Source organism: Mercenaria mercenaria, chromosome 9, assembly GCF_021730395.1.
Source record: "Mercenaria mercenaria strain notata chromosome 9, MADL_Memer_1, whole genome shotgun sequence".
NCBI lineage: Eukaryota > Metazoa > Mollusca > Bivalvia > Venerida > Veneridae > Mercenaria > Mercenaria mercenaria.
Genome location: NC_069369.1, coordinates 37449866 through 37461892, shown reverse-complemented (window position 1 = coordinate 37461892; position 12027 = coordinate 37449866). Strand labels below are relative to the sequence as shown.

Here is a 12027-nt window from a genome sequence, read left to right as displayed (position 1 = left end):
AATTGTTTAATACGTTTATTTGCACAATACTACAGATATACTCTATCCGTCAAGAATCTAAACTGCCGCATGTTTTATACCAACGCTTACAGGTTAACACCTCATATTGGAAGGGGAACTTATTAGTCAGTGTTCGCCAACAGAGTGACCATTACAAAATATATCTGTTTCTTTTTGTCACAGTGAAAATATCAAATATATTTTACACAAGTAAGAAATAATAAAGTGGTTAATTCTACTCAAAACATGAAATAAAAAGAAAATAGGTTTGTTTTACATGTAACATCTTTCACACATAAACATCATTTATTACATTTTCATTCGTGGCTATGCAACTCATGAAAAAATATATTGCATCTGGTGTTCATTCATGAAAGACAATTCAGTCTGATCGAAGCAAAAACGTCCCCTCTATATAAATTTAAATGTCATGAAAATGTAAAATAGAAAGATAAAAATGAACGTATAAAAGCTTCAAAAATAACATTCCCCCAAAGTCTGCGCACTTGTTTGATTGTTTTCTAAATAGCAAGAAATTTGATAAACATGAAAATAGCTCCTACAATTAACATAAACAATCATGCATTGTTAAGACTTTGTACTTGTTTTAGGATAGGTTAAGATTAAATAGGTTCTGCTCTACTTTATTCATGTTTTAGTTTGCGTATCAGACACCATCTAAATTATTGAGAAAAAATAGGTCAGTGTAACAAAACGGTGCATTACTATAAATATACGAATTGTTTTTCAAAGGATTTTTTTTTTATGTAACGATTTTTTTTTTATGTAACGGAAAACAGACGAAGTCGTCGCAGACAAAACAAAGTGCCTTCTTTATTGTTAAACATTAAGATTTTCGACTCGTTTCGTTTTAAAATGGAGATTAAATGTTGAAAAAAATACGTTGATATTAGTTTTCGTTTTAAACTGTTTGTTTAGCATAATGATATGGAGGTTTATGTCCACCATCATCAAATAAGGGGTGATTTTGTGGGTGGTAATTAGTCCCACATAGGGGATATTACATAAGTGTCTTTTCCTACTGAATTTATTAAACGAGTTGAATGAAATAATAAAATGCGAGGCTCTGCCGAGCATTTTATCAATTTTATTCAACGAGTTTAATAAATTCAATGTGGAAAGTCACAAATGTAATATACAATAGTATATACAATATCACATGATAGCTTTTCCTGCTCTAACACCAACAAATCTACTTTCTTTAGCTATTACAAACACATTAATTTCACCAACGTCCCCCATACTTCGACGTCGACGTGAAAGCTTTATTAAACTAGTGTATTATCAATTTTATTCAATGGCTTTATTTCATTCCGCGACGTCAAACATATGATAAATTAAAGTAAAGCATAGTTTTCCCAGGTATGCATATCCTAGTGTCGCACGGTGAAATAAATGTGCAGTAAGTCTGGGGCTCTAACGCGAGGACTCTCGCTTGCAGGAGAGTGCTATACCGACTGAGTTAACCGGCTGCATGACTCTCCACTTAGGCGGCTACGTCTAAACAATGACACTAGATATAAAACAGGACAAAAAAGGTACTCAATACAAATGCAAACTCTGGAGAAAGACAAAACGGTATTGTTTAAGACTACATTTTCAAATGATGCTAGCACCTACATCGAAATGTCATGTTTAGCATGCAAAGTCAAAATGAAGGGCCGTAAAAGAGACAGGAGGTATTTTATGTGACTTTGCTTATACAGAAGATTTCATGACTAGAAATTCCTATTTGAAGTTTAAAGATCTCAGATATGTTCTTGCATGAAACACTGTTACCAGTGTGTGATGCAAACGGCGACATCCGGATGCTCGGGTCTTCGGACAGATGAGTTATAAACGCTTTTTTAAGTTCAAAACAAATCTACATGTAGTTATTTAATAGAGGGAACGTCGTGATCTAAATTGTCGCCTTTCTGTTTGAGATAAAAACATTTAAGATATTCATATGCAAAAGTGTGTATGTCGACCTGCATTTACAACTGTCAAGCAATATCTTTAAACTGTCATTTGACAAAAACTGGCACATTTAGTAGTAGTACATATTCATACTGTGGTAATAATACATTAAATAATTATGTACACTTTCCGAACCATCACACTTAACTTTTTATCCAGACAAAAACGTTAAACTTTAGTAGTTTTGACGTACATACATTGTTGCCGTAGCAATTTTTCATTTTGTTATCAAACAAGATATCATGTATTTGAAACCTGTATCAAGTCAAGAATGGGTAAATTAGACTGTTTATTGTTTAAATACTGAAGCTCTAAATACTATTCCCTGTATATCTTGTATCAATGTGCAATGTTCGTAGCGTGGTATTATTTTTGATTTTAAGTCATTGCCTCAATTTGAATAGGCATCTTAAAACAAACATGAAATGAAGACAAAGCAGACGTACAAATTACAGTACTTGGATTTAGTAAAATCAGACTAATACTGAATTTCAGGTACTCACCAAATACGGTTTCTCTATTATATCTACCAAACATGTCAAAAATATATACTCAATTTAGTCCAACAAAATATGACCTTAAGCTATCCAAAATGAAACATAGTCCTAGGATTCAACTGAAAAAGTGCAGGGTATAGTAGGCTGTCACTAAACATTATTACTCCTCCCTACATGTATAAATTAAAGTCTTGACAAAGGCAAAATGAAAACTATTTTAGCCGTGCTTATTCTGATCGACCTGCCAACCCTACCTCATAGCAGATTTAGTAGTGCTCAGCACTTCTGTGAGAAAAATATGATTTCCGTCACTAAAAAGTCTTAGTATGTCAGCTGAATAAACTAGATGGCTTCTGCGCTGGTTCCTTAACCATAGATAGGCAGATAATAGTTATATATGGTTGTAGCTGAGACATATAGGCTCAGTGCCACTGGAACTGTCTCTCTGTTTTCGCTGGCAACATGATGTAAGTAAACCCAGTACAGAAGCAACCATGATACAACCTCCTGCAAAACAGAAATATTAGCCGCTAGAGAATCAATTCCCGATACTTTTATGCTCACATTGTTTTTATACATTATGATATTACTCTACATGGGTAAACAAAACACATTTCAAGATTTTGTGTTGCCTATATTTTCCGTGCAAAATACTTTTAAGACATACTTTTAAGACATTGTTATTTTAAAAAAACGTTACATCGTTTTACTTTATGTGTCATAGTGATATAGTTCTTATTATAGTTCCCTTGTCTCAAGCATATGACTGTAATAACTAGGTATTGTCAGAGGTGACATGCTTAGCGGATGTATTTGAGGGAATGTTTTGACAGGAATTTTTTTCAGACTGAAAACACTTTTTGAATTATATTATATGTTTATATTTTAACGTCAAAAGACATGAATGATACAAATTATTTTAGAACATGTCTGTCTTGTAAAGGGCTGTTTAATGTACAAACTATAAACTAAATTTAAAATGTACCTGCTGAGTAAAGGCATTGGTCGTAAGTTCCACCGTTATCAAGCAGAACACCTGTGAATAAAGCATAGTAAGATTAGTTAACAAAACGTTTGGCATTTTGCTACACATCTAAACATGTGTTTGAAATGTTTGCTCCTAATAGAAAACGTAGTTATCTTCTAATACATTAATCTAAGTTATGTTACTTTTTTCATTTTTTTATTTGTTTATTAAGCGGACCATTCATACACGTATGCGCTCCCGTCAAAGTATTAAAACTCACCATCTGTATATTATGCATTTAGTAAGATCTGTGATACAAGTAACAGTTACATTCAAATATGTGAATGTTTGGCGCAGCTATAATAGTTACAAAATATGTAGAGAAATAAAACGTTTGCAAGAATACCGTTTGCAATTAATTTATTTACATCACAAGTATTAAGATTTGATAATAAGATATGATAATATCAATATTGCGGAGACGTTCAAATTTTCCAAACACAGTTTAGAACATAAAATTTAATGGTATCTGTACCTGCACACATTGGTCCGACCAAGGAACCGATCCCTCCACTGAACAGCACAAACCCGATTGCCGCTGATGTAAGATGAATGTCCACAAAATATGAACATAGAGGAGAAATTAACACATAACAACTTGCATAGAAAAGTCCCAGAACTGAACTAAATGTAAGTTGACCAAAATAGACATTCGCAATGAGTGGATATACGATGATTGCTGCAGCAACTATACATGCACAACCAGAATACAACCAAAAAACATTAATTTTCTTGAAACTGGCCAGAAGTCCTGTGATGAAACGTCCAACTACAGACAATATTCCATTAAGAGAGACAATTAATGCTGCTTGAATTGACGTAAATCCTTTGGACAAAACGAAAGTCGGTAAATTTAGAAATATTATGTCTGTGCCACCAAAATATGCAAACGTGGCAACAGACAACAAAACGATTGGTTTCTTTAAAATCGAGTTACAATACATATTTATAGTGCCAACAAAATGTTTGCCTCCAAATCTAGATTCAGATTCTCTTTCACGCTGTTTATGTGTATAAATTTCTAGTTTGCTTGGAAAGTAGAGAGTTCCAAATGTAATAACATTTGCTGACAGTGTTGCCATGACTATGAAAAATCCAGTTGAACCATAGTGCGTATGAACAAAGTCCATAAGAGGAGCAAACGCACATATTCCAGCTCCCATTCCTGACAAGGTGAGTCCTAACGCAATGTGTTTTCTCCTTTTAAAATTGAAACCTATCACCACTATACTAGCAGTATATCCCAGCCCTGCGGCAATCCCTGAAATGAAGTTAAGAAGAAGTCTGGTATACTTAAAACTTTCTGAAATTCCAATTAAAAACAACAAAATTGAATGATAAGCACACACGGCCGAACTTATTACTGTATCCGTCTAGCATTTTTTTTTGAAAATTTTACATCTTTTTTCAGGTGAAATATAGATATAAATGATGCAATGCAATTGTATTTTAATCAAACTTCATGTAAAATCATGACTTTTCGATTTGCTTTTCAGGCCGGTCAAAAATACTCATTAAAGTTACAATAGGATGCTACATACTTAAGACGTTAGGTTTGCAAGCCTTATTACATCTTTGTATTGGTAATATATATACTTCGAAGATGTGTATAAAGAAAATAAATAGAAAATAACCTGCTGTCACTCCACAAGTAAATATTGCCACGTGCATGTTTGGGGCGAACACAGTTGCCCAGTATCCGCAGACAAACAGTATGCCAGACAAAATAACAGATGTCCGACAGCTGTACTTATCTATCGCTACACTTGCAAGAGGAGCTGAGAAAATAAATACGTGTATAGAGCAGAACACAAGACTATAGTTTTACAATGTAACATAACGTTTTATTTAACTCTAGTAGACATTTGTGTTCTGTTTTCTAGTGAACTTTAAGACATGTCTAACTTACCTATGGACAAGAAATTAATTTTCTCATTAATCAACGATATATATTTTACAAAACCTTGCCATTGGCAGCTTATATATTGTCGTAAAAGTTAATAATTTGTAATTGTAATCATTTACGCCATCAGGTAATAACTTAATTCTTCTAATGTTTGAGTAAAGAAACGAATCTTCATGTCAGAAGGGATCGAACATAATACACGTTCTGTCGTCTTTTTTGATTGTTTTCGGCTCAAAATGTGCCGACTGGGACAGTTTCTGCAATGCTTTTTGGGACAATTGATGGGTAAGCAAGTTAGACTTTTGCCTTTAATCTAACAGTTTAAGAACACCCTACAGAAATCTTAGCCTCTTCATAGATTCTCATTCTTATCATTCATTTTGTGTCGACTAATATATTGCACATTTACTTTTTGTATTCATGTGTAATTAGGCTTATCAGATCGCAATGGGCAATAACCTGGCTACCTCATGTGACCACTTGATGGTTTCATGATAATTCTGTATCTAATAGTACAGGCTTCCTCGGCTGTGAGGAAATTCTGACACTTTAGTTTTTCAGTGAATTGAAAATAAACATTTCCTTCTGAAGTTAAACCCTAGCTATTTAACAATTGTCATTTCAAAAGGTAAAGATGTGTTTATAAAATAACTGGCACCTTGGCACCATTAAAAGGAAGGAAAAACTTGGTTTACTGAACCATAAACCGGTTTAAACTCCCCAGTGGTGGTTTTGCTACTGACCGTTCGAAGGCGGTGCCCCACTGTGTTCCTGTATTTGTCTGTTTTATCATTGTGTGTTTATTTTGTGTGTGTGGTTTGCGAGTGATGCTCGTGTGTACCTTTGGGGAGGCTGCGTTTTTGGAACGTGGCATTCCCTGTTGGATATTCTTCCTTGATTTTGCTGCCAATTGCCGGCCAGCATGAGATCTTAGCGAAAGAATAGCTTTAAAATGAGAAAGGCAAACTTTAAAAAATCTGCAGCCTTTTATCCGAAAATAAATAATGTTTTCAATACAGTTTAAAGCTAATATTTAAATAACATTTTTTTGATTTGGAAACAAAGTTTAAATAAATTCCTGCTAAAATCGAGAAGGCATACATGTTTTTAATTGTATCTTAACCACTTACAAATGTTATCTTTTGTCAAAACAATTTAATCTCAACGAAGAGTAATATACACCTGAGAGACACATCAACACTAAAGCGGCTGTCTCAGTGGTAAACAATTTTCTTCGATTTCAAGCTATACACCCTTTTCAATAATTTCTTTCAGTGTTTGAAAAGTAACACAATGGATGAAACTAATTTAATTTTCAGCTAGTTTTTTCTTTAAAGTGAAATGACTATTAAGTATTTCTCACCTGAGAGACACATCAGTGATAACTGTAATGATCCAGACCATGACGTTAGAACGACACTTTCATTGTATCTTTCCAGCAGTATTCTATGGATTATTCCTGTACCGTAATTATTAGCACCAATTATGCAACATGTTCCAAAACTGGCAAATAGTATCACGTACGACCATCCTTTATCCAAGTGTTTAAAGTCATTTGATTCATTATCTCTTGTAGAACTGCTTGCACCATTGTCGTCATTGTTATCATCTTTATCGTCAATTGTATAAACAGTATATGTCTCCCTCATGTTTTAAAAGCTTCAGTTATTTTTCAAATTTTAAACATGTTTTAATATTACATAAAATGCATAGTCAAATATTTAAACTTGAATGTTAATTCAATTGATATACGTCTACGATATCTTATTACCACACACTGTTATATTTTGAAGTGCGCGTTTGGCCGCTTTCCAAGAGAATTACATAAATGTTAAATATCATTTAATATAATAAATTTTATAATTGAATGTATATTTTATTTGCTACACACTGTTATATCAAGAGAATTATATAAATGTAAAAGCTCATTTATTGAATGGATATTTTATTTGATACATGTACAAGATATCTCATTTTATTTGTTATTGATATGTAAAATAGAAAAGTTGAAACCACAGGTCACCCAACATGACATAAACTAAACTGTTGCAAGCTCGGTTTGACTGAGCCTGTTCATGGTTGGCAGTGGAAATGCAAGCTACAGTCCACGCCCTCTAACCCCAGGCTGAGCAGATCGTCAACATTTACTAATGTCATAAGTACCAGAATATAATTTAGATAAATCCGCAGAGGTATTTATGAACCTTCACTGAAGTACAGAGTGCAATTCTATGATGGTCCACAGTTAAAGTAATAGCTTTACGAGAAAGCATAACTAAACAAACTGGGATAATCTAGAGAGGAAATCTGAGGCTATGGAACCTGCATATCACAAAAACTACCAAAAGACAAAATAAATATACAGTCAAACTCGCTTTATACGAACTCTTCGGGACCTAAAAAATATGTTCGTATCAAACGAAATTCGTATTAATGAATGTATGACCAGATAATTTGTCCGAGCAATTTGGGCAGTATCACCGGTATCATCGGTGAATAGATTCCGATATATGAAAGTAGTTAATAGTTTTAAACTGATTAAGTTAATTTATTCAGATAACATTGCAATTATTCAAGAAAAGTCATACTTAAACAGGTAAAACTGTAATAATCTAAATTTTAATGTGCGGTCGAGGTCCAGAGCGCCAATTTACATCCACCGCCAACATTGAAGCAGGTACTTTATAACAATCAGTCTTAGAGGTATAAAAGTTTGTATATTTTGTAAGACGCAACCTACCTGTATCGACACTAGAACGTCCATAATGTGTTTAAAATTATTTACACCTCTTTAAATCTTGACCTGTCAATTGATCATGATTAAATTGTTTTTATATTGACATGATACACAAAGAACCGAGTGCCTGTTTGTGAATAAGTGTGAACTACTCCATTGTCCAATTGCCACGTGGCACAAGCTTGACCATATTATTATTTTCAACACATTTTATAACGGCCACGACTTCTAAAAATAATTCGTATCAAAAGATGGAAAAGTATAATATTTAAGCTTATTGGGACCTCCAAAATGTGTTCGTATCTAGCATGTATATAGCAGGCACCGTATTTAAATGGTGATTAAACCAAAAGCTACTAAAGCGGTTGTTTTGGAACCACCCAAGCCGAAATGGTTAAGCTGAAAAATTAAACAATTCACTAACACAACATCAATATCGTGCTGACCGATCTGAAGAGAGAGATATAAAAACGCTGAATGAAGGTACGGGAACATATTTTACGGCCGCTACACTCCACAAACAACGCTACTATCAGTGCCGTAACTACGTTGAGGCACACTGAGGCAGCTGCTTCGGATTTTTTTTTAAGCAACTTGTTTTTTGTTACATGTGATATATCTATAACATTCACAAGTTCTGTTTTCGCTCAAAACAAAATAGATATACATTGTATTTGATACAAATATCTAACATGATTTGTCTCCTGTTTTCTCTGTTTTCATGACATGTTCAATAGAGAAATACTCGGTCTACCAGATCTAGTCTATATATTCAATGAGGCAAATTTATTTTTGTAACTGGTGGATATTTCTTTTGCAATGATTGTATATATTTCTTTGTCCATTTTAGGATTTCTGTGTACTGAAAACTCATTTTGATGTGTCCCATTAAGAAAGCCCCAAGTCATAATATATATTGATGAAAATGATACCTCGTCTTGATATTTAGCTCACTTGAGCACGAAGTCAACAGTTAACTCCTAAAAATAGTCACACATTTCCCTCCAAACATTTCTCATGTAAGCATTTAATTTTGTACTTTTTCTTGTGATTCACATAACGTTTTGCTAATAATGTCATGTTTTAAATGGCTTTAAAAACGTACCATTTTCTTGTGAAACTTAACAACTTCTGAGCCCATTACCTGTTCTCCGATTTACAAGTCTAGTATGGTAAACCTGTCAACCTGAGTTGCTCAGGTTCATTTGTCTGAAATGACTGAAATGCATAGTTTTGCCTTTAAAAAGTTATTGAACTTTCCAATTATTCTCTAAGAGGGTCCCGAACCCCAACTCTACTTTTACTCAAATTACACAGACGAGTAGTGCGTATGCGTACATTTTAACCTGATTTGCTAAAACATTTGTAAATGCCCCATTTTATCTTGTATCAATTCGAAATTTCCCGGGGAAGACCCTGGACCCCCAATCCTTACTCAAATTATGCAAGCGAGTAATGTGTGCATTTCAACCTTATTCTCTCAAATTCTTTATCATAGATGTCTTAAAATGCACCATTCAGTCTTTAATAATTTCAAAATTTCTTGGGGAGGACCCTTGAAATCCCATCTTTACCTTTATTCCAATTATGCAGGCGACTATGTGCAAAATGTTTTTACCTTATTTGCTCAGATTTTTTTTCGAAGGTTGCTAAAAATGCACAGCTTTGTCTTGTATAATTTCAAAATAATTAATTTCTTGGGGAGAACCCCGATTCCAACCCTCTACGTGAACTCCAATTATGCAGGCGTGTAGTGTGTACATTTTACTCTGATGTGCTCAGATTTTTGTCAGAAATCGCTTGGATTTAACAGCGTTGTATTGTATTGTGTCAAAACATTTTAAGGAGGACCGCTCCAATATTGCAGACGAGTTGTATGTACATTCCAAAACTGTTTTGTTAAGATTTTATATCTGAAATAAATTAAAATACACCATTCTGTCTCGCAGAATTTCAAAATATTTCTCAGGATGGGCCCCTGTAACCCTACGGTAGTAACATTTGTCACAACTCCATGTGTTTTTATAGTTCAAATCAATTGTTGACTTGTAAAAGTGTAGTTTGTATCTAAGCCCATATATGCAACACTCTATAGCGTAGTCACACCCGTGATCGTATAGTTACTAACAACAAGTTCAGTTACAAGGTTTACTATAACTTTTATTCTTACTTCGTGTTTACTCAGATAAAAAACAAAACAGAAAAAAATGATTACGAATCTATAGATCAACTTTATGCATCGAGGCTTGTCTGCACTTCTAGCTCATAACAATACTGCGGTAAACGCCGAGGATAGCGGATAGGTCACGCCTCACTAATTGACGTTGAATTATTATAGCACATATATCTTAGGGCCTCACAATTAGATCTCGTCCAAAGCACTTACAGTAAAACATCTTTGAATGGCATAATGAAAGTTATAATTTCTATCTACTTTGGTGGCATGGCGGATATTACACATCACGTACTAGTTAGAATATTGATTAGATATACACCATATATAGCACGTCTGAATTAATATATTACTAGTTATAAATTAGGAATTTAAACGCACGTGATAACGTTCGGAGAATAATACAGAAATGTTAAAAAGGAACGTGATGTAGCACTAATATAACATCTGTTGTTTACAACTTTGCAAATAGAATTCGTGATCAGGCAAGTTGGTTACATGTATAACTTTAAGACAAAATTGAAATGCAATATATATGTAATACATGTATACGATTAGAATGGGCATCAAATGTAAATAAAATCAATTACAAAACAATATTTCATAAACACATGATAATACAAACATGTAACTATGTTACAACTCTTCTGCCTCGGTAGTTTTTCAGGGCTGGTTACGGCACTGACAAGCTTTCATTTATAAGCCATGTTTAGCGTGAAACAGTAAAATTAATTTATTTCTTCTGTCATATAGATAATAGTTTACTCACGATGCCATATAATCCGTCTGTGTCAAACATTGCAGCTTCAAAAAAGCAAATGAAAAAAGAAAAGTCAAAAATGGTTATAACTTACTGTTAAATATCAGGATAAAATCTGCCTACATTTCTGTACACGGAATCATTTAAAGAGAGGTAATACAATTAGTGTCCGCTAAAACGTGCAACGTGTATATATTTAAATCATTATTTTCGGTAAACGTTCTAAGTGATTCCAATGAATTCCACTGAATCAGTAAACCATAGAGCATTACTCAGAGTAAAATTAATTGGAATTATATGGATTTCATAGCTGTTCTGCTTTATTAACAAAAAGTTTGTCTTCGACTTTCAATGACATATCTATACATATTTATATTTCACATCCAAAATATGCGGCATTTCAGGTCCATTGTCAAGTGCAGTGATAGACAAGTAGAGCTGTCGGACATCTGTGATTTTATCTGGCATACTGTTTGTCTGCGGATACTAGGCAACCGTGTTTGCTCCAACCACGCATGTCGCGATATTTACTTTTTGGGTAACGGCAGGTAAAGTTTGGTAAACATATGAATACATAATTAGCCCCAATTTCTTTTAGTGAGACGAGTACATGATTTTGATTTAGATTTTTAGGAAAGCCTGACTTATAATTCTAGCGACGAAAAAGTTACAATTCTCGTATATGAAAAGAATTTAATTATTCACAGGCTAAAAGATATGATTTCACGGTTGTTAAAATTGGTTAAATATTGAACTTTAGCATACACATATGACACTAAGTAGACCATACTTGCACCCTTCATTTCAGGTATTGCTGCAGGACTAGGATATACTGCTAGTATAGTTGCTATTGGATTCAATCTTAAAAGAAGAAGGAACATTGCGTTAGATGTTACTTTGTCTGGAACGGGCGCTGGAATATTCGCGTTTGCTCCACTTATGGATCT

The 12027-nt window shown here is 33.7% G+C and overlaps 1 protein-coding gene across 2 annotated transcripts; it reads right to left on the bottom strand.

The window, feature by feature from the left end:
- LOC123546955 (monocarboxylate transporter 9-like) lies at nt 1-9422 on the bottom strand. Of its 2 annotated transcripts, XM_045333645.2 has the most exons (6): nt 6774-6956; nt 6252-6355; nt 5139-5282; nt 3980-4765; nt 3463-3513; nt 1-2984 (listed from the first exon to the last, which is right to left on the bottom strand). In XM_045333645.2, exons 1-6 carry the CDS (start codon nt 6812-6814, stop codon nt 2869-2871), a joined length of 1242 nt encoding a protein of 413 aa, XP_045189580.2. In that variant the 5' UTR covers nt 6815-6956; the 3' UTR covers nt 1-2868. The 2 variants fall into 2 exon arrangements, with proteins under 2 accessions (XP_045189580.2, XP_045189579.2); XM_045333644.2 differs by lacking the exon at nt 6252-6355 and having other exon boundaries at nt 6774-9422.
- Between the last annotated feature and the right edge of the window lie 2605 nt (nt 9423-12027).